Raw genomic sequence first — 23,058 nt, 5'->3', positions numbered from 1 at the left:
TAGTTGGAAATAAAACCTAGTTTTAATATATAAACTACTTCAGTTGTAAGGAATAAACCCTCTTTTCAATGTCATACATATCAAATCAAGTAATACTTTGAAGATAAGTATTAGAAATAAAACTTACCGGTAATACCTTTCGGACAAACGAATAAATAAGTAAAACAAAAGATTTTTACTCACCTTTGGAAAACTCGTGTAAAATATTTAAAAAAAAACAAATTAAACAAATATTTGAAATTTTTTTTAAATGTATATTTATATACCTACATATTTTATATCTACCATGTCAACAAACTGCATTTGTATTTATTTATGTTTACGCACTCCGACGTATAATTTACAAATATGTATGTAACTACTTATAAGGAAGAAAGCTACAACCAAGAATTTAACAACAATAATTGTTATTTCATCGGAACCATGCTGTAGTTTTCACTGCCGCGCGAGTGTACGGCTCACAGCGGAATGAATTCGGTATTTCTGTCTCGGTCTAAAAAAACGTCCGATCGCGAGATCGTCTTTTAACGAAATTTGAATTCTCGTCCGCTGGTTAAATCGCCTTAAGGAATTCAAGTATTGCGAATAACCTGCCAGGAGATTTTTTTTGCTGTTAATATTACATATATGATCAGTCCGCCCACGGGAGTGATTGGCACTAAACTGCCTAAGCCTTAAACTAATTAAGTCGAACCTTATAAGGGGGTTTCACTGTAGTTATTTTATTATTTTTCTAGGTTGTGAACAATTCAACACATACACAGGGTATGCAGACAATTTCCAGTGGTCAGGTAATCATGAGGATAGAACCCCCGTAGACTCAAGCGGCAGAAAGAGATGTGCTATCGTGGCTATTGACGCCGTCCCTTTCAGAGTGTGGAAACATCAGTACCAGCTCGACTTTATTACCAGAGAATTAAATAAAGTAAGAATATTAATGTTTGCTTTTTGTTGTTGTGTGGAGTTTGTATTTATTCATTTTGTTCTCTATGGTTAACGTGTAGAACTTTTATCGAGCAATATTAATCAGCAATCAGCTCTTTTAGATAGTCTGGAAATGTTTAATATAAGGTATTTAGCAAAAGTAAATTGGAAGTAATTAACCCCTTAGGCCTCTGGCATATTCTGTCAGAAGATGTTAGTATTTCTGCTTTGAAATTAAATCCAAATAAATGGAATATTTCTCAATGCATCCCAAAACTACAAACTGTTTATGAAAGGTGATGAAATATGCTCTCAAATTTTATTATTAGAAATAAACTAGGGATGTAACGATACATGATTTTGCCGATACGATACCGATATCGATTCTTAACAAAAATAATCGGCGATACTGATAGTGATGCCAATATTGATTGCCCTCAGGAGTGTGAAAGAAAATAATCAATAAAAATGCAGAAATTAAATTGAAAAATAGCATTTATTTGTTTGGAATGAAATAAATCACATAGTTATAAAAAAGAAAGATACATAAAGTTAGTAATTAAAATTTACTTTTGGTAGATTTTTGTTAAGAAAACAAAGTTTATTCAAATTATCAGTACATAATCTGTTACGCAAATCATTTTGTATCAGGCCTGCAGTTGAAAAAAGACGTTCTGAAGCCACTGAGCTCATTGGAGAGGACAAGTATTTTTGCGCAAGCATTTTTAATTTTGGGAATTTATCTTCATGGCGCTTTGGGGATCTTGTGAGGTGGTACCAAATAAAAGACGGCAGTGAAGGTCACAGTGTTTTATTGAGTCAGTTTGCCGTGATGAGAGTTGACTTGATGTGCTGGTCAAGCGCGGGTCAGTGAGTCGACACTGCTGCTGGTAACCGGACTCTTTGACGGTCAGGAACTGGCGAAGAACGTGGGTCTTCAGGTACTCCAGTGCTGACGGGAAGGCCGAAGGTGCGGTGGACCTTGTAGGCGGTTGTACGGGAGGTGCGTAGACCAGGGAGGAAGCTGCGTGGTCTAGGTGCATGCTGGTCCAGATGTAGCGCTGGTCAGATGCGCTGGAACCAGGGCGCTATGATGATATCCCGTTGGAGTCGATGATTGAATCCGAGCAGAGCCGGGAATATTGTCCTTCGCGCGATGAAGGTGCGCGGGTTATCACTCGTTGAGCCTTGTTAACTGACGGCTGATTGATGACTGACTGACAGCTCGCTGCATCGGGCCCATTTATACAGAACGGCCGACGGCAACAGTAGGTAGGCGAGATCGCAGGTAAAACGGAGACACTCGCTCAGTCTGGGTCCTACTGGAACTTTCGTTGGCGCTTCTATTATTCCCAGGCAACAGGCTAGAACCTTCTAGTGAGTTGGCGTAGTGTGCCAGACCAACTCGCAACGTATTGTCGTAGGTAGCTCTAGACGTCGCGAGTAGGTAGTCACTCGCAAGTAGATAGGTAGGTCGTGTTGTTTACAATTAGCGAGATAATCTGGATTATTCTCTCGCTACAGCGCCAATAGTTCTTTGGATCCTGTTAAATCGAATATTTGGGCATCTAAAGCTACGACAGAGCGGCAGCTGTTCGTTTCGCGCGCTTGATATCTGCTGTTATATATCGACGATGCAGATATATCGGCTTGCCGATTATATCGGCCGATATATTGGTATTGGTATCGTTACATCCCTAAAATAAACATATAATTAAAAAAATATTTAATGAAATCTAAAAAAGTTTTTAAAATGGCTCCTCTTACGTTTTTACTGAACTTAAAAATATGTATTAATTTTTTCCTCATTTATTAAAAATTCACAAACTTTCATAATCTTTTCTCAAATTTCGGTCGAAACCTTTGGTTTCACAGAGGTGTAAATTTGAATTGTTCTCTGGTTAAAAAAAAAAGCAAAAAAAATTAGCCTGATAAATTAAAAAATGAAAATGGATAAATTTATGTAAATGTATTTATGTTAGTGTAGCTGAGCAGCATTTTCAATGTTTTGGAAATTATATAAGATTAGATGTTCGATTCAATCTTATATTTTGTGTATAATTTCTCCACAGGCTTGGGTAGGGTATTCCGCTTTTGTAGATCCCGACCAGCTCGGCCTATCATTGCCCGGGGTGGCCACGGGGAACTGGGGCTGCGGCGCTTTCAGGGGTTCTCCGCACCTGAAGTGTCTTCTGCAGTTGATGGCGTGCTGTAAGGCTCGGAGGCCGATGGTTTACTACACCTTCAATAATACCCAACTGCGCGATAGTATTGACAACATGTATAATTTTCTCTCGAGGCAGAATATCACAGTTGGTAAGAAAGATTTTATTTTATTTACTAACCAATCAAAGATGAGCAAACGCAAGGCATTTTTTTATGAAAGAATTTTAAATAATATTAGCAATGCAAACCAGTTGAAAGACTTCAGGTAGGTACTTTCCAACCTTGCTCTTTCATCACCATTATGCCCATTTCTGTTACCCTCACAACATTATCCAAAAAAGAGTATTTTTTTTAACATTAGCTCAATACATGTCATCTTTGGGGAGGCTGATTAGTGGGTCTTTTTAGGAAAGGAATGAGAAGAAGTTCTGGGATAGAAAAAGGGGGTAATGATGGGGATAGAAATCTGGGGGTTAGTGTGGACGGTGACGGGCGTATTAATTTATCCTTCCCACTGCGGTGCAAGATGATGTTCGGAGAGAGTCCTGCTAGAGAGGTCAAAAGGTCTCCATCAACCAGTCTCTCCCGGTCCGCCCTGCCATACAGTTGGTGGCCAGACGCATCTGCCGCCAAGACCTGGACAAACTTTTATCCCATGAACCCAGGCACCCCTGCTAAGTCACCAAACATAGCTAACCACTTGGGGTGACCTGTGGCAGAGGTATTGGTTATCCAATAAATGGCGTTATCTATACCCGCCTCCCTAAAACATTGCCACAGTTCCACTGGCCCTGGGCAGTTTGAACTCTTGTGAAAGAAAAAGTTGATGATATTCTTTATTGTCAAATGAGTATTGTTTCTAAAGTGCATCTTAATATGATTACTTTTCAGGTGACCTCTTCAAATACTTATGCCAGTTTAGTAAATCAAAAGCTACGGGAGATCAGCTTTATCCCTTCATTCTTCAGCTCCATAAAGACTCACAAAACAAGCCCGCACAAATACTTCAAAAAATTACAACTGTATTGAAAAAGCCTTTTACATCATTAAAGGTATATACTATTGATTTCACATTTCCATAATATAATATGTGCATATTAATGATAATGATACTTTATTCAACCAACTAATTTTTTTTTTGTCTCAGAAATACTCCCCCTGTAGATCGTATTTTTTTTTACAGATGATATTCTGTTTTATAATGACATCGCCTATTAATATTTAAAAAAAATTTCATTTGTCAAGAGTTTCCTGGCTGTGGGGCGGGTATTGCCCGAAGGTTTGTAAGGTCGGCATTAAGTGAAATGTTACTATGTACATATTCACAGCCTTTTTGTATTCCTTGAGTGTTGCTGTCTCTAAACTTACACTTACAAATTAATTGATTGTTTCAGACGTCTGAAGAGGCAAACAAAGGTGACGCGGAATCATCAGTTTCCACAGTAACTGGTGGTAATGTCTTATTAGAAGAAGACGAAATAACGGCTAGTATGTTTGCAAACGATGACTTTGCCAGCTTGGATTCTGTTACAACAGACGTAAATAAAGCGAGTAACGAGGAGCTTGGTGATAGTATTATCGATGTGGAAAAAGCCTTACCAAAACAAAATATTAAATTCTCAAACACGAGCCTAGTTGACAAACTAACACATTTGGATGAGACCGATTTAACAAATTTACAAGGGAGCTCTACGAAGAGACACGGAACATTATCATTTTTTGAGACTGTTTCAAATGAAACTCAAAATAGCAGTAGTAGTGTTGATCACTCCAAAACTGTAACCTCTCCAGAAAATAAAATTGACAAGAATGTTAAAGCCGGCACAAAAAGAACCACAAAGTCTGAAGGTAAACCACAAAACAGCCCCGGTAGAATTTCTGATTATTTTCAACGTTTACCAAAAGAAAAATGAATATATTTTCAAATTGAAAATTCTAAAAGAAAACTAAATTAATGTTAATTTTACTTTATAACCATTTTGCATTTCATCTGTTTGTAAATTTGTTTGTTTGGTCTGTGTCCAGCTAATTCTGTCAAGTCATGTTTGATAAGTACCTTTTATTCCACCAGAGTTTATGAGCGTTGCGACTGTTGCGAGCTGTCAAGTCGGAGTAATCAACATTAGGCAATGAGTTACAATTTTTGCAGAACGACTAGTTAAAATTTTTGTAAAAAAATTATTAAATCAATTGGTATTATCACAGGACTTTTCAGAACAAAAAGTGGAATTAGAAAAAATATTTTTATAATATGTATGTAAAAATAACATAAAAATACTTTTTTATGTTCTTTAATATCAGAAGTCACAGTACCTACCCTTTTCTGCCATCTACGTACATCACAAACTAGTTTTATATAAGAATCTAATTTTTTGTAATATTTAATATTTCAGCTTTATAACTGATTGTGTATTTTTATTTAAATGTCTATTTGATGGTATTATTATGATTTATTGCAGCACAAAAATTTTATTTATTGAAATGACACGGTACAAAAGTATGAAAGAAGCGAGGAATTTTTTTAAGGCATTGAGAAGATTAATAGTGAAAATTTCACCAAATGTACCGAATAAATCTTATTTATTAACTTAAAATTTGTGTTTATTTATTTGGTTCCATGACAATACAGGTAAGTAAATTATATTTGATTAATTTGTGTTGTTTCACAATTAATTAATTCAAAATAATATGTAAATGTAGTATATTTGTGGCAAAATTCAGATTGGTAGCTTTGTCAGTATTACCCCGACCATTCAGATTCGAAACGTTGCTTGAAATGTCTTTTAACATCTTGATCGCCGATGCTAAATTTTCGGCGTGCGCCAGTTGATTCTATTTTTGTAATTTTAATAACTTACTTGTTTTTTCAAATTGATGTTTTTGTAAATTGTACCATTTTACCAGATAATGTGTTTTTATATTTATGAAAATAGTATATAATCTACCTTAAGTAAACCTAATTATATTCTGGGAAATGATTTTTGAATAGTATCCTTAAGGATATGCTGGCTTACAAGAGGTTAACCATGTTCGGTGACCAGGAATAGGTACATTCCCACCTTTCTCTTCCCCATCTCCTTCCTCTCCCCACTACCTGCAACCTCACAATATAACACGATTGAGGATGCCATAGTCTCATTGGCTCCAGACAGTTGGGACGCCCGTGTGACACTTTTGCTAGAAGTCTCCATCTTTTAAAACTTGCACAAATGCCACTCAAACTAGAGCTGTGTCAATCAATTGTTGTACACAACCCGGGTTGTGAGCTGGTGGCGAAAACCCGCTTTTATTGATTGAGTTTTATGGGCGCGTGAAAACATGAAACCCGATTACCCATCACCCAGCTACTTTCACTTTCGTTTGACATAGGCAGTGTTACATTCTGGCGAGGTTATGATAAATAACATTTACTGTTCTATTTGTGAGATAGTTGGATTATCGGGAGCGAGCAAATAGGAAAGATTAAACACATATGTATATTAACATTTACCTCGGCCATTCTATAGTGTCTGATTGCCAGCAGACATTTTATAGACTCGTAATCTTGGGTTAAACAGGGTGTGGGTACAGGCCATATTTTAAGGAATCATCTCAATTGAAAACATTATTCACAGATATTACTGATATACCATTTATTGAATATATTAGTATATAGTTATGCATTATTACAAAATAATCTTAAACCTATTGCATGGAACAATTTTATGCTGGAAGTTACAGGCTCTTTGTAATTATGCTTGTTAAAGGTACCATTTATTTAAATAGATCCCAGATTACAATCGAACGGGAACTGACGCTTCCGCGTTCCTTGGTCTGCTAGATCTCTTTCGCCTCCTCACAAGGGTGTGTGTTTTTGGGAACTAATAAATCTTCCGCGTTCCTGTGGTGAGATTTGTAAATATTTTTCTAGGTAGTGATCGTTCAAACTATCTGGTTGCAATGGTTTTCCAAACTGTATTTGCCATTCAGTGTTAATTGTTTTATTAGGCTATGTGCAAATCATAACAGCAGGTAACATATTCATAGCGTGAATTTATAATTTTTTTCATCACCCTTCCCGTCATCGGGAACTGGTTCCAAAAGTATCTGGAAAAAGAAGCGGTTCTATGTAGGTCTCCGGTAACTGGAAAGAGGAACCACAATCATAGCCTTTTGTTTGTCGCGAGAAAGTGATTTGAGACCTCATGCCCAAAATTCATTCTCATGCTTTTCGCTCGCCTTGCCTTTCCGGCACCCGGGTCGCGAGAGTGGGTTGCGAAACCCGGGTGCAGACGTTAAAATAACCCTCACGCTCTTTGGAAGCTAGTGAGCAGATTTCAATGAACAGGTCATTCACATTCTACCCACTACTTACTCAAACGTCTTCGTATGTCATCCGGTCATAGTTTTGTATTTAGTCTTAACTTAAAAGTTTTATTGGCTCTATTGCGTCATCTTTGTTTATACATTTTTTCGACTGCAAGCACTAGGGTTCGCATTATGTATCTTTTATCTTTCTTGTTGATTTGAAAAGATATTTGATTTGAACCATTGAATAGGTAAACTGATAGATGTGCTTTGTGGTGCACGTCCTTGTGTCTGAACTAAGCTCCATTTTTTCTTGTGGAAGTGGTCAAACATTCAAATATCGAAATTCTTTGTTGACAATTAATTATTAACAACAATCAATTTCTTTGGGTTATATCTGGGGCATTGGATTCAAAAGGTTTTATATAAACTAGTGACAACATTTTTATTTAGAATCAATATAATACATAGAAACACTTCTCGGTATCTGTTGTTTAGTGGTTTGAATAAATTTGAAGTGTGATGATGCAATTAATATTTTTTTCCCGTGAACTGCGATGAAACTGACTTAATGTTATTGTCTTCTTTATTTATTTTTATTTTTGTCACCTCACAAGAGCGCCCCCGTCTGTACAGTTTAAAGGCAGGGGAACTATATCGCCACTCGGTTGTAGGGGCTGTAGAAAGGTATCGTATAATGAAGAAGGAAAAACAGATGTCGGTAGTATCTTGTAACATGACGCCACCGGTATTAAACCTCTTACCTATACCTATACCACAATCGCACATAATTGAAGAACAGTATTGTTGACTTTGATTAAAATCTAAGGGAAGTAAAATCAAGGTACGGTGAAAGGAAAACAATAATAAACATATTTTTTAATATAATTAAAATTATTTATTATCATTCATTACAATTCTAGCTTGCTAAACGTAAATTAGTGTTTGTATAATGTAAATAATTAATTATTTTTTAAAGTTTAAGTAAATATACACAAGGTAAATTTGAATAAAATAAAAACGGGCATGCAAAAGGTCAAACTTTGTGTAATACATCGCACCCCTGTCCCCAACTACCAATGTATAAATATTTGAATAACAAACTACCCCAATTTAATATTTTATAATTAAAACGGTAACTACAATGTAAATCAATGAAAATTCTTGAATAAAATTGTGCAAAGTTTTTATGACTTTAGAATATTTTAAGATATTTTATAATGGAAATGGAATTGAATAAAATTGAAATATGTTTGTAATAAATTTTATAAATATAACATGATTAAACTGATTTTTAAAGATAATTAGCAAAGACAAAGACGAGGTAATATGACATAATAATAAGATGATAGTGTTCAGAGGCTGCGGACATATTCAAGGACGACTTATAAATGACATCATGACTTCAATAGGCCAGGAACTGAGCCTGATCATTGAGTAAGGTTAGTAGTTAGTAGTTAGGTTAGGTTAGTATATTTATATCCTTATTACTGAAAATGCCGCAACTCTGGCAATCATAATTGTAAACAGGAACATTATTCTGATGCGTAATTTATGTTTAATAGAATTCAGTGAAAATAATTTATCTATGAAAACTGACTTGCAATTAATGTCTATGTTTCATCCGTGATTCCTTGCCACTAATATTCTATTTTATAACCTAATATTCTTACATAAATAAATATCAAATCCAAGCAAAAAATGTATGAAAAGCAATAATAAATTAAAGATATCTCTGGATATTCACTTATAGTTTTGTGCTTTGATAAATAAAGTTTGTGCCAAAAGAAATCTCTTACTTTTAATGTAATTTAATATGAAAATAAATATGACTAGATATAAATTTTGGCTTATTATCGATACATTTAAATCTGTCTAGAGATATATAAAAGCTCTAATTTATGGTTCCAGAATATCAATCAACGATGATACAGTTAATAATTCAGCTAGAGTCAGCATGAGGGTAAGGAAGGATGACTTTCGTCGCATCTCCGCGTGTTTATTAACTCTAATTTGGTAGGTGATGAAACAGTATAATGCTGGCAGATAAATAATTCCTTTAACAATGTAATGTAACCATAAAAGTGTATGGTAATTGTTACAATACATATACACTTCTCTCTTAATGAGATGTCATCTTATATTTCATACAAAATTAGCATCAATGATATTTGTCATAACATTAAATTCAATTTATTTTAGAAAGCTTTAATTTTTCTATAAGGTTATGCATTAATTTTAGTCTACATCCTTCTCCTGCAATAATATTTCGAGTTATTCTATATTTAGATAAAAGGGCAAAGAGCCCACTCGTGTCCTACTTAACAGAGGTAGGTACTAGAGATACTTCCATGAGTAACAGTGTAACAGATGTAGTCATTTAATGTCAGTGGCAGTGGCTAGACTTCCCCACTAAGTAACCTGTATAGTTTCTCTGATACTGCATCCTCAATAAAGTAACAGTTGAAGTCATTATAATACCAAGTGGCCAGGAACTGTCGTTCAACTTCTCCACTAAGTAACCTGTATAGTCTGTCTGAAATCAGAAGTACCGTGGTACACCTCAATAGACAAACAGATGTAGTCATTTACATCTGTCCACTACAACGTATCATACCATGACCGTAACCGTATTGAATATTCTTTTTATGAATTAATATGAAACAACGCCCAGTAGACCGTTCTGTCACCGACAAACACAGTACCGTGCCATGAGCGGACTGTCAACAAATCCACAGCTCGAATATTTTGCCGGTGGCGATACACTGTGCATACATACATACAGGCATAGAAAGCTGTCGATCCGTTGCGGTGGGCATAGTAGTGCGTGTTGTGTTTCTTTTCGTGCCTAATTCGTTCTTAGCACGGTTATGGTATGCTCCGGTTATGTGGGCAGACTCCTTTAATGTCAGTGGCTAGACTTCCCTGCTAAGTAACCTGTATAGTTTTTCTGATACTGCAACCTCAATAGAGTAACAGTTGAAGTCATTATAATACCCAGTGGCCAGGAACTGCCGTCCAACTTCGCCACTAAGCAACCTGTATAGTCTGTCTGATACAACAAGTACCGTGGTAAGCCTCAATAGAGTAACGGTTACATTACCCAGTGACCAGGAACTGCCGTCCAACTTCCCCACTAAGTAACCTGAGTCTGTCTGTAGCCAGAAGTACCGTGGTACACCTAAATAGAGTAACAGATTTAGTAATATAATAGTCAGTTGCTAGAAACTACCTTCCACCTTCTCCACTAAGTAACCTGTATAGTCTGTCTGATTGTTGAATATGAATACAGTGCACCTACCCCGGACTATCTTAAATTATTGATTAAGTATTTGTTCCTCTTAGTATGTATGTATTTTACAATAGCAAATTCTGTACAAAAGTGAATGGCATGGTTGTTTGTTTGTTTGAAGCTAATTTTTATGCAATGTCTTACAAGGCTTACATTGTGAAGGTTGTGCCCTTTTCCGGATAAGTTGAGACGGTGTAAGTGTATAACACGTCTGTACGTGAGTGAAGTAGTGTGTTTGACAATGCGGCAAGCTCGTTGAGCTTTCTCTATGTCCCTATTTTCTGGCTACCCAATACCCCTCCCTATAGCCTTATACTCAAAATATGAAAATGCGTAATTTATGAATTTATATCTAGAAGTGGAGCATATAGAAATTCGGCACGCTCTAATGACGCCCATTGAATGAAAAACATTTACACATAAATAATTGCAAAGCATACCCTGTATCCTAGAATCACTTCACTGCGCGATTTTGTATTCTTTTGGGGTATTTCAATGAACTTTAAAACAATCATTTCGAGCAGTTACTTCCTTAGCAGACAAGCGGCTAGCGCCCAATCGCACTTTCCTTCCAATGTTCACCGTAGCAACACGCTTTCAATTGTTAAATACGTTACTATATCATTTTGGCCTCGAAAATATTAGTGACCTAGCCTAGCATATAAGATAATTTTGTATTTTTTAAACTTTTCCATAATTACTAGATTCGTCTAGTCCAGTAACTGTAGATAATGAGAAAAATCTACATTTAAAATAGATAATAATTAATATAAATAAATTACAAGTATTTATACTGTATTCTAAATTTGTAGATTTACTAGTCAGTATAAAAACGAGAAATTGATAAAGATAGAAGGAATGTTAATGTTAGTAAGCTTGGAATGCTATATACCTACTTGTTAGTACGATTAAAAGAAGAAGAAGAAACTTATTAAGAAAATGTAAAAAAATACTTTTATACCTTTTTCTAGTTTAATAAGTTAAATAAATAATATAACATTTGAAATAAATAAATAAATCCCCTCTAAATCCGTACGCAAATAATCAAACAGCAAAATAATCTATTTTTATGGACACTAAATAAATACATATTTGAAGGTAAAACATATTGCACTATGCTATGTCATTATAGAATGACGCAAAAGATAGATTGTTCCTTATAATGCTTTGTCACGCTAAAACCTCGGTGGCTTTATTCAATTTATCCCCTTAAAGCTATGTTAATAAAACTAGAATACTTTATATATTTTGTTACTTGAAATTATATTCTATTTTACTATCTCTGGCCGAAATATTTGACTAGAGGTGTTAGCTCACTAGCAGCTGTCGGGCAGTTTAATTTCCACCGCTGACTCGTTCTTCTTGCCTATCTTCCTACTTCTCTTGGAGCACTCTTAGTCTACTGGCTCGCCTCCTAACCCTAACAGGTCTAGTGCTCCTCTATACTGCCTGCATCTCGCCTCTTGTGCTCCCGCCTCCTGTTCTGTGTTCCTACTCAGCTATCCAATGCTTCTCGCCTGGGTGTAATTTCTAACAACACTGTCTCCACTCGGGTTGTTCAATAACATCTGCACCGACAGCACCTATCCAATTATATTATCTAATTTTTTTAATACGGTTTTAAATTTACCGCGATTTTAAAAATCACGCCCCGATAATGATAAGTTCTTTTTTTAAATTTTGGTTTATTCTAATTTAATTCAAGACCGTCTATGGTTTTTGACTAAATTTCTAGTACGTGTGTTTTGTAAGTTGTTATCGTAACTTTAAATTGTATTACATTATTATATTGGTACTTTGTTGATTACAAGTCTAAAATTTGAGTACAAATATTATACTATTTTGGTTAATAATATAAACAATATTTTGTGTGTCTCTTTTCCACCCCGAACGTCGCTCCAGCTGTTGCTGCTTGGCAATAGTTTAGTACATAATATGCTTGTGTTTATGGTCGGAGGGTCGACTGAAAGTTGAGGGAAAACAACCCATCGTGATGGCGTGGATAACATTTATACAGAATGACTAACAATAATATACTCGTATATAGACACTTACAAGGTACATTGTAAGGGAAATAACATTAGGAGTGACCCCTTGGGGTGACACAATTGACTGCACCACCAAACATTTACACACAGACGAGAAGACATAACGGCTTGTACAACTCTGGTTTATCACAGCACATTTGGAATTTCTCGAGCGGGGCCAGAAGATGTCCAAGTCAGTGAGGCCTGACTGATCCTTCAGCCAGGTGTTCAGGAGCCAAGCCTCGCTGAAGTCTTAGAGGGTCTCTCGACACAACAAACTAAACACGGAGGCATGGAACAAGTTTAGTGTTTCCTTTCATTTTGGAGTGAAATGAGAACTTCTAGGACGTAAACATGGTATTAAAGCGAAAATCTTCAAAATTTGTACTAAGATACTCATGTACAAAATTGTTTTCTTATCTCAGCCATCTGTATCTACTACTCCCATAATTATATAATACTTAACAAAATAGATGCTCTTTTCGAAAGTCCATTTTGTTTATTCCCAACATTTGATAACAGCTCAGTTCATTAATGTGATATTTTCAACGAACATGACATGACATGTACAAGTCGAAGTTAATTAGAACTTAACCATATTGGAGGGTAAACACAAGGTATGCCGCGCGATACTATATCACACGTTAATGAACCAACTGTTGCTTTCATCTTCGTGTTGAGTTGACTAGAAACCCTTTTTATATATTACAGTAAGTTTGCTTTATATTTTATATAATTTTCCATAATTTATAGCAGTTTGGCTTAAGTACAAGAAATACTTCCTTCACAGAGCAAGTATTGTAATCAATAAGTACAATATGACTAAGATATTAGTTATTATAGTATGTTTATCAATTATGAGAATATAATATATTGTGATAATAATAATAATAATCAATCAATTTTTATATAATAATAATAATCAATAGTTTAATAATTTATAATAATGATAAGAATGAAGCTTTCCTACAAGCTGCTTTTTGGTATTATATATCTAACTAGTATACTTACCAAAATGGCCTGTTTTTTTTACTTGATATATATTTTTAAAATTTAATTACCAATTAAAATTCCTTTAAGGTCAGTGATATTATAAATACACCTGCCGACAAAATTTACTAAACAGAATTTAATTCGGCAGTTTTCAGTAACCGACACACTTAACCAGTGGCGTGCGTACACAGTAACACACACACGCATCGCCAATGGAAGTGTGCGAGTTGTACATTTTATTATAATTTTGTTAAAATATTGACCTCGATTTCTCCTTGGTTGGTCTTCGATTATCTGCAACAACAAATTCAATTAAAGGTCACTCAAACACATTCGGTAAGATATTCTGGGTTAGGCTGGGTAAAATTTAAAATAAGCGTTCTTGTGGTGATTTTATAACTAAATGATCCAAAAAGTAAGCATGGTTTGACTATCCCACTGTAATTTCACGTTAGGTTATGTGGTTTGTGCTTTGCTTTGGTTATGATATGTTACCTATATTTTGGTTGAGTTAAGAGAAAGAGAGATGTTTCTTATAGTTTCAGTTTACCTATTGCGTTTGTGCCGATAGTACGGAGGAGGGAAATAATGTCATGTAATGTGGTGTTTTATTTAGACTAGGTCATGATGGGTTATGAGTTGTGCTTAGGTTGAGTTATGTTAAGGCAAGGTTAGGGCTTACCCATAGTTCCAGGGTTTGTCTGTTGCGCTTGTGTCAAGAGAACAGAGGGGAAATGACGTGTTTAGGTTATCTAATCTCATGTCTTGTTTTAGGTTAGGAGGGGTCATGGTGTTATCTAAGGTTAGGTTAGGTTACCTATAGTTCCAGGGTTTGTCTGTTGCGCTTGTGCCGATCCAACAGACGGCGGGGGGAGGGGATGGGGTTAGTACGGCCTGTTGGCATCCTTGGGCCGCTTCAGCTGGACCTTCAGCCTCTTCATCCCGATCTGGAAGCCATTCATGGCCTGGATGGCCGCCTGGGCTGAGGTCGGATTGTCGAATGACACAAATCCTGAACAAAAACATATTCATTAGTTCCAATATTGAATGCAAATGTGTTGCCTATTATTTAAAAAGATTTTACCATACAATTTTCTTCTCTGGAATGGTTAAAAGGTCATTTTGTTGATGTATCATTTTGAGACGGTTCTTTCAACAACACTATTCTTGTTTTAGGTACTTTAATTTTATTTCACCAACATTGGTGAGATGGGATGTTGGCACTAGGCGCCCGATCAAAAATTACAACTCAACAAAAACACATTGAGTTGGTGATATTTTTCCATTTGGTTTGGTTTAGATTTAAAAATACTTAATTATTTCTATTTTTATTTCGTATTATATGAGCTATTTATAACACATAGTTATTGACGTGGAGCTAGTTGAGTGGTTAAACCAGTTATACTTATTCTTAGATAAGAATCATAATATTTGAGAGAAACCTGTAAAACCAAACCGAACCTAAGAGGTTAAAAAATGAATAAATACATACCGAAACATTTGCTCTGGTTGGTAGCCCTGTCGATGAACACCTTGCTGCTGATGACATTACCAAACGGGAGGAACATCTGCATCAGCTCCGCATCTCCGAACTCCTGGGGCAAGTGGTATATGAACAGGTTACAGCCCTCGGGCCCGGAGATTGAGCAGCCTGGGAACATTAGAAAATCTTTAAAGAACTCACAAGATCCGTCTAGTAAACCAACATGAATTTTCTTATTAACTAGGTTTGGGAACTAAAACTAATTGTGGTTGAAAGAGGAAACCTAAAACTGGTAAGGGACACTGCCAATAAAAATTGGCACCGGCCGACGAAAACCAGCCTCCGAAACCGGTAAGTGTGTCTTCGAACTAAAAAATCTTTGGTATTAAATTTGTATTGACATAAACCATTACTTTAAACTGGGTATGGGTTATAATGATTAATTTTTGGGGTATTTGTCTCGTTGCGCTACCTCCCTCTTTAGCCAACGTTTCGGACAGTATTATTACAGTGTCCATCATCAGGGCAGATATCTAATGTGCAGGGGAGGGTATGTGATTTGTTTGTACCAACCTGTTTTAAAAATATCTAGATTTCCAAGGATTCTTGATAGTACATACAATGATTTAGAATACGGATTTTATGTCCATTCGAAGCTATAATAACCAAAAATACTAATCGCGGTTGGGCGTCTGTAATTTGGGTTTAATTAACTCTAGAATCTGATTTGCTTTGAATTTAAGTGTCATTTTCAAAATTGGAACTGATTGTGTGAAAAATTCTAACCCATGGTAGATTCGGGACCTACCTATAATAATACCTAATATTTTAAAATTTAGTTATTTTAATCATCTTTTCCAAAATTGGAATTATAATATCCTGTGATTTTTCACGGGTCTGCCGCCAGTAAAATAATAATATTGTTTCTTACAAAAATACCTTAAAGTTAAGCATGTTTAAAACAAAGAAACATATAACACATAGACAGTATGAATACATGGTGCACATGAATAAATCACACAAAAACATCTAAATAAACATCGAAACATCAATGGAAAATGCTGTAATAATAGTGGTCTCATCGCCAAGTCAAATTGAACATCACACTGATCATGATCATTGATCGACAACTTCATTTGAAATAGGTGAAGATCTTCAGCCTAATCAACTAATAAAGCTTGCACGTTTTCTTCAAAATAATCCTTCGTTCATTGACAAATTAATTTGTCTTTAGTGTAGCGAGGCGGGTGATTTTATACTTATTTTTATCTTGTCGCAATCTTGGGTTACTTTATTTCAAAGTAGGAAATTGAAATATTACGTGAAGTTTACAAAGCCGTTTCTTCCGCTTGATTCAAAGGATTTTAATAGAATTTTTTTATCAAAGAAAGCCTGCGTAGTTATAAATTGCAAAAGATAATATTATTTAATCAGAATCCCACAGCGGGTGATGACATACTCCCGTTTCAGCGCAATCAGGAGTAGTCCTTCAGCTTTGCAACTGTTTGAAGTGTTGTTTGAAAGTTTGTGTGTATTGAGGAAATTGTGTTGACGTTGAGGGCTTCAACTTACCTTCTCGCTGTGCCGGGGCGATGGTGGACAGGGGCGGAGGGATGGGCTGCGGGAACTGCCCATAAACCGCCGGATATGCTGCCGAACATTATTACAATCATGACACCATAACAAGTGAATACTCTTCCCATCGCACGTGCACATTACACACATTTAACAGACACATGAAATAGCATTTTCACCTCTAAAGTACTATATTCCTCAATAATCAGGGCCATATTTAAGCACAGACTACCAAAGCTGCAGTAACACTAACTATGGCCCCCATGACTTAGAGCCACCTCCCCAGGATACGAAAATATTCCAGAAAATTCTTTATCTGAAATTATCTTGCCACCTCCCCTCTAGGATACGAAAATACTATGGGAAAATTCTTAATTCCCTAGGGCCTTCACCACAGGTTCAGTCTCGGGGTCTAAGGATTCTAAATACGGCCCTGCCAACAATACTTATTATTTATGCACTATCAAAAGCTCCTTTATTTCACCATCAGCCGCGAGGCTCTGGCACTGTGCCCAAACTACTTGACTTTTAAAATTGAAGATGAAATTTTATACGAGTTAGTTTTTGACAGGTACCTGATGTGTTTTTTAGGATGCTTGGATTGTGAAGTTAGTTAGGTTTTGAGAAAAAAATCTTAAAATTTTTTAACAATTATTTTGTAATGTGAAAACAGAAATGTAGATATGCTTTTGAGTTGTTTTTTGTTCGGGAGCTAATCTTTAAAGGCGATCCGAACAAAAATTTCAATGAAATTGTTACCAAATATATTGAATTTATTGTTTTCAATCAAAACGACGCGACGAAAGAGACATTAAATGGGCTTACATAATGTTATACAGCTTCGTTCGTTTGTCATTAATGTTGCCGATTTCATTAATAAATGTAAACAATGCTGTATTAACTTTTATATTTAACAATCAACATGCGAACATATAAAATATAATTGAGAACATTATATTCAGCACTCAATAATAAATATCTTCCAAATACTGTAGGTAGTAATAATATACCTATAAGTGCAGAAATGTTAACATCGCGATGTGACCATAATAAATATAAACAAAAGGCTTTACTATGGTAACATGCAGGTTTAATACAGCCTGAACTAATCGAATACAATCAACACTTAACAGTAAAGTTATTTTACATTTTTGCTCTCGTAATAAAATATATACTATTCTATCTTACCACAGAAGAGATAGTAACGTACGAACAAAAGATAATATTATATTGTTCCGGCGTTTAATGCCATTTGATGGCAAATAATAGTATCTTATTAAATGAAATCTCGCCCACATTATCGTCGTTAAACCAAATATCAATATAGGGATATATTTGTATGTTTTATTTGTGCCATTTGGAGCAGTGTTTCCCATATAATATGGCAATTCACCCATAACTCGGATTTACGACACAGAAACGTAAATACGAGTGCAAAACACTTATATATTTATTTATGTTTAACATTTATGACGGATCCACAAGACGATAATAAAATCGCAAAAAAAATCATAAAGTTTAATGCGAACTAAAAATGAGAAAACATGTTATTCCACTTGGAAAGGAGTCGGAACTATATTCGTTACACATCAGACGTCAAGGGCCGTTGTTTTACTAAGGTATCCATAAAAGAAAATCAGAACCTTTTCCTACAAATGTTTATTATATTCTTTGGCCTACGGAGAATTTACGAAAAAGCAAATAAGCTCCGCAGGGTTACTTAATCATTTAAGTAAGTCCCCGATTTATTATTATTATTATCGGGTATATTATTTTCGGGTAAATATTGTTTTGGTTTGCCAATTTTCGGTAAACCAAATACCAAATACAAGATTCATCTATGTAATGAGGGGTGTAAAATGTTGGCATAGATTTCAAATAACATATTGCAATGGTGATCAGCCACGAAATTTTTATTACGATTTTTCCACTATGTAAGAACCTTTTGTTTGCTTGGATAAAATTTTTAATATTTCAGAAATGACGAATTCAAAGAAATAATATTTAACGTTTGGATTGAGACTGTGATTTTTCGCTGAAATGATTTGGGGGTGATTTTATTATTTTTTTATTGTAAATTTCCCGAGCCGCTGAGCCCAAATGGTAAAATAAGAACGCAGCAAAAAAAAAGAAAAATAATATGTAGTGCAATTTTAAAATGCATTATGTAAACGATTTTTGTAATTATTTTCTATTTCGTGTAGAAAATAGAAACGTTAATCTTAACCCTTTGTAGCATGAATTACTTACAGGTTAAAAATGATAAAAATAAAGAGTTATTCAACGGTCATTTGAATTAACAATGGGTAGATTTACTGAGTTTGAACAAAAGTATACCAGTTCAGCAGAAAAGTCACAGGTAACCCAGCCCGCAAAAAAGACATATAGACACCAAGCGACATGTAATTAATCTGTAGTAATCAGTTGGTAGGGCGGACTCACCGACTCCAGGGTAGGGCTGCATTCCGGGGTAGGCAGCGTGCTGCAGGGCGGCCTCGCCATTGGGAAGTCCCTGGGCGGTGACGGGCACCGCGGAGATCAGCTCGGGGTGGTCTGGAAGGTACAGTTCTAGGCTTAGGTTTTACGACACCGAAGATTTCAAGACGTTACTTTTGCACACGGTATATGGGTTAAATATTATGTTGTTTATTTGAGTTTGGATGATCCTAACCTCACCTAAGTTCTACTTAATTAACCATTTATTCTGCTAATGTATCGAAGCAAGTTATCATCGAGGCAATCTTCTCCCCGCAGACAGCAGACCAGGACTCCTCGGCATAGCTGCCATCGAATCAGTCACATAGTTTCGAAACCATAATAAGGCGTGTGATCCTTTACTTCGTCTTCCAACAGTCTGGAATATCAATCAGTTCGATTTCCTCATATTTGCTGCCCTTTCAATTTGTTCAAGTTATTGCAGATATAGTAATATAATTGATTAGAAGAATCTCTTGATACTGTGTGGCAGATAGATAATAATATATGAGCACTAGTGTCCAAAGTTTATTCATATCGATTGGATGACGCAAACCAACCAGTAAAACATATTTAGGGATCTTCTAGAAACCCAAACCCTGGGTCCTAGCCTAGTGCGAGGTTTTTTTGACGCTACGCTTTAAAGATTGTTTCGGGATAACTCTGAAACGTATCTTGCAGCCATTAAATTTACTTATGATGTACGGAATGGCGGAACTGTAAGGTCTACACATTGCAATAAGAGGTACTTACGGCCTGTGAAGGTTTGGTGGATCCCGTTGGTATAGACCGTCTCCTGCGGAGGCGGCTGACCATTGGTGGTCTGCGCAGCCATGTTGAAGGTGGGCATGGTGGGGGACGGGAGGGAGGGTAGGGTGCCGTTCAGAGGCTGACCACCGCCGGTGCCTATCGCCAGACCTAGGGAAACGTTAGTTAATTATTGATGACGGTGAGAAAATTCTGAAAATTAATGGGTTTTTCATTAACATGAACATGAATGGCAACATGGACAGGACAACGAGTTAGATTAGACAGACTCGTTTGACTCCCTAGATTTTATATTCAGCCAATATAAATACTGATTGATGTGCTATTCATTGGCTTACTATTAATACGAGACTTTACAAATTTAACCGACAGATAAATAAAGGTTTGTAACTACCAGAGGCAGAATAACCGAATGCCGTAGAAAAGACATAACCAAGGTGTGTCTGACAAAACCATGGGTGACTAATGATGATGAGTGAAATAAGGGCAGTGCAAGCGTCAGGAAAGAGTTATGAAAAGAGTAACCGAACTGCTTGGACACATTCACTGGATGTACAAAGAAAGAAGTATAACGGGAGAAAATCAAGAGTCAAGACATGTCAAGATCCCGAATCGAGTAGGATAGGAAGCTCTGAGGACTGGTGATGAATATTGATAGAGACCGGCGGAGAATCAAAACTATTGGAAAAAGGTCAAACGAAAATTCTTGTATTCAGCTTTATGAAGATGCCGATGTTTGAGAAGGCTTTAATTGCGAGGAGTGTAATATTAAAGGGTGGGAAATGGTATGATGGCCGGTTAGACTCTGGAATACAGCACTGTGATGATGCAGATGTTTTAGAATAAGAGAAGGAAAGTAAGCGAGCAGTAGACATTTAAGGGGAAGAAATGGTACGATAGTTGGTTAGACTATGGAATGTAGCACTATGATCGTATGATGATGTTGATGTTTGAGAAGGTGAGAAGGAAGGTAAGCGAGCAGTACACATTTAAGGACAGGAAATTGTACGATGGTCAATTAGTCATGTAATAAATAAGTAAAGTGATGATATTACCTGACGTGGGCGGCACGACGGAGTTGGGCATTCCGTTGAGCGCGTGCGGCAGCTGGGAGGCCAGCGCGGCCATGGGGTTGATGTAGGAGCCCTGCGCGGTGGCGGCTGCCATGAGGGCCGCTTGCTGCTGCAGCCACGCGTCGTCGCACATCTCCGCATTGAACTTGGGCGCCATCTGGTAATAGGGAATGTCCTGTTGCTGTGCGGGTTATATTTTATATGGTTTTTCGACTATTCATGCACATGAGATGGGGATTTCAAACTGTTAAATTAATTACAAAAATTAAATATATATTTAAATTAAATAGTTTTCTCTGAATGTATCTGTGAACATAAATATTAAATACTATCTCAAAAGAAAGTTCATTATGTATTTCCTCAAAGGAAATAAGGTAATGTAAATATTTTCTAAACGAAAACCTTTTTTAACTGAAAACAGTTCATTATGAATATTTCCCATGAAAATTCATTCATAAATCAAACCCGCCTTGCATGGATTTATTAATATAAATGATTGTGAAAACTGCCAGCTTTCAGTGAATCGCACGTCAACTGATAAAAGATGAAAACAATTTTCATACAAACGTCTCAAAAGATTGCCGGATTGGATTGGATTGCAGGGTTTTGTTTTTCAATTTCGATTCAAAGAAAATGTAGAGCAGAGATTCTAACATTATTTGACGAGTAAATGCTTAGCATCTTCACTGATATTCTTTGTCAAGCAATCTAACTCCAAACAGTAACAGTTCAGTTGTTTTGACTGTTGATACAACTCTCCGAACGGTTTTATTATATTATCATAATTTGTTTTGCAATAGTTTCAATGAAAACGATTCACGGAAAGCATTCAAACTAAAATTAAAGTAATTATAAGTAAAACTATCCCCTTTTCAATGTCGGGAATATTTACTGAAATCCAATACTTGCAGCGGCTATAATTATCTTCAACCGAATATCTGGCAAAGTTAACATTCAGAATCGTTTACTGGTTGAAATTATTTCATTAAATTTGCGCAGTTATGATTTATACTTTCGGAAAGGCCCCAATTTAATATATGGCAAAGGAAATTTTCAATTCGTAAACCGATGAAATTTTAAATACGAAATTGAGTTTCCTTGGAATGTTTAATTTTCTATGGGGGCAAGAACGCTTTTCTTTGGTAGCTTTGTATGCTTTATACGAATTATTCAAATGAAAATTACTTTTTTGAACCGAGAATTCCAAGTTGAGATGTTATTTAATATTTTGAATTTACGTGAAGCCTTAATCTTTGACATGAATATTATATAATAATAACCCGATATGAATAATAATAATAACCCAACCCAAAGGAAGGAGGTTGTCAATTAATTTTAATTAAAATCTTTTTTTTTTGTGTTTTCAGTTTATCTTTCTTACATTTTCGTCAAATTGACTTTATTAATAATTTATTACTCTCGTATGGAGATGAGGTCCCGAGCTCGGATCTCAGTTGGAACCTAGTGATAGTATCTTAAAAGGTTATATAGCATAGTTGGCAGATGCATTATTCTCGTATAGAGATGAGGTCCCAAGTTCAAATCTAGGTTGGAATCTAATGACACTATCTTAAAAGGTTTCTATAGCATATTTGGCAGATGCATTATTCTCGTATAGAGATGAGGTCCCGAGTTCGAATCTCGGTTGGAACCTAATGACACTATCTTAAAAGGTTTCTATAGCATAGTTGGCAGATGAATTATTCTCGTATAGAGATGAGGTCCCAGTCCGAATCTCGGTTGGAACCTAATGACAGTATCTTAAAAGGTTTCTATAGCATAGTTGGCAGATGCATTATTCTCGTATAGAGATGAGGTTCTAGTTCGAATCTCGGTTGGAACCTAATGACAGTATCTTAAAAGGTTTCTATAGCATAGTTGGCAGATGCATTATTCTCGTATAGAGATGAGGTCCCAGTTCGAATCTCGGTTGGAACCTAATGACAGTATCTTAAAAGGTTTCTATAGCATAGTTGGCAGATGCATTATTCTCGT

At 35.9% G+C, this 23,058-nt stretch overlaps 2 protein-coding genes across 5 annotated transcripts in view; one reads left to right on the top strand and one right to left on the bottom strand.

Moving 5' to 3' along the window:
• The window catches only part of Parg (Poly(ADP-ribose) glycohydrolase), a 60,523-nt gene extending 54,615 nt beyond the window's left edge, over positions 1-5,908 (top strand). The window contains exons 12-15 of the mRNA XM_089635796.1: positions 738-925; positions 2,997-3,240; positions 3,982-4,142; positions 4,485-5,908. Coding sequence (XP_089491922.1) covers positions 738-925; positions 2,997-3,240; positions 3,982-4,142; positions 4,485-5,003 — 1,112 coding nt within the window. The 3' untranslated portion in view covers positions 5,004-5,908. The remainder of the gene's footprint in view (positions 1-737; positions 926-2,996; positions 3,241-3,981; positions 4,143-4,484) is intronic.
• Positions 5,909-6,958: 1,050 nt separating this feature from the next.
• bru3 (CUGBP Elav-like family member bruno 3) overlaps positions 6,959-23,058 on the bottom strand; it is a 250,638-nt gene continuing 234,538 nt past the window's right edge. For 2 of the 4 annotated variants that reach the window (XM_089635791.1, XM_089635795.1), the window contains 7 exons: positions 21,046-21,238; positions 19,976-20,140; positions 19,190-19,315; positions 16,745-16,822; positions 15,182-15,358; positions 14,507-14,701; positions 6,959-13,983 (listed from right to left, as the gene is read on the bottom strand). In XM_089635791.1, coding sequence (XP_089491917.1) covers positions 14,574-14,701; positions 15,182-15,358; positions 16,745-16,822; positions 19,190-19,315; positions 19,976-20,140; positions 21,046-21,238 — 867 coding nt within the window. In that variant the 3' untranslated portion in view covers positions 6,959-13,983; positions 14,507-14,573. The remainder of the gene's footprint in view (positions 13,984-14,506; positions 14,702-15,181; positions 15,359-16,744; positions 16,823-19,189; positions 19,316-19,975; positions 20,141-21,045; positions 21,239-23,058) is intronic. The other 2 variants (XM_089635793.1, XM_089635794.1) reach the window with 2 other exon arrangements.

This window comes from Hesperophylax consimilis, chromosome 9 (genome assembly GCF_061612785.1).
Source record: "Hesperophylax consimilis isolate HC1 chromosome 9, BYU_Hcon_1.0, whole genome shotgun sequence".
NCBI lineage: Eukaryota > Metazoa > Arthropoda > Insecta > Trichoptera > Limnephilidae > Hesperophylax > Hesperophylax consimilis.
The sequence above is the reverse complement of the archived record's forward strand: the minus strand, read 5'-3'. Positions and strand labels throughout refer to the sequence as shown.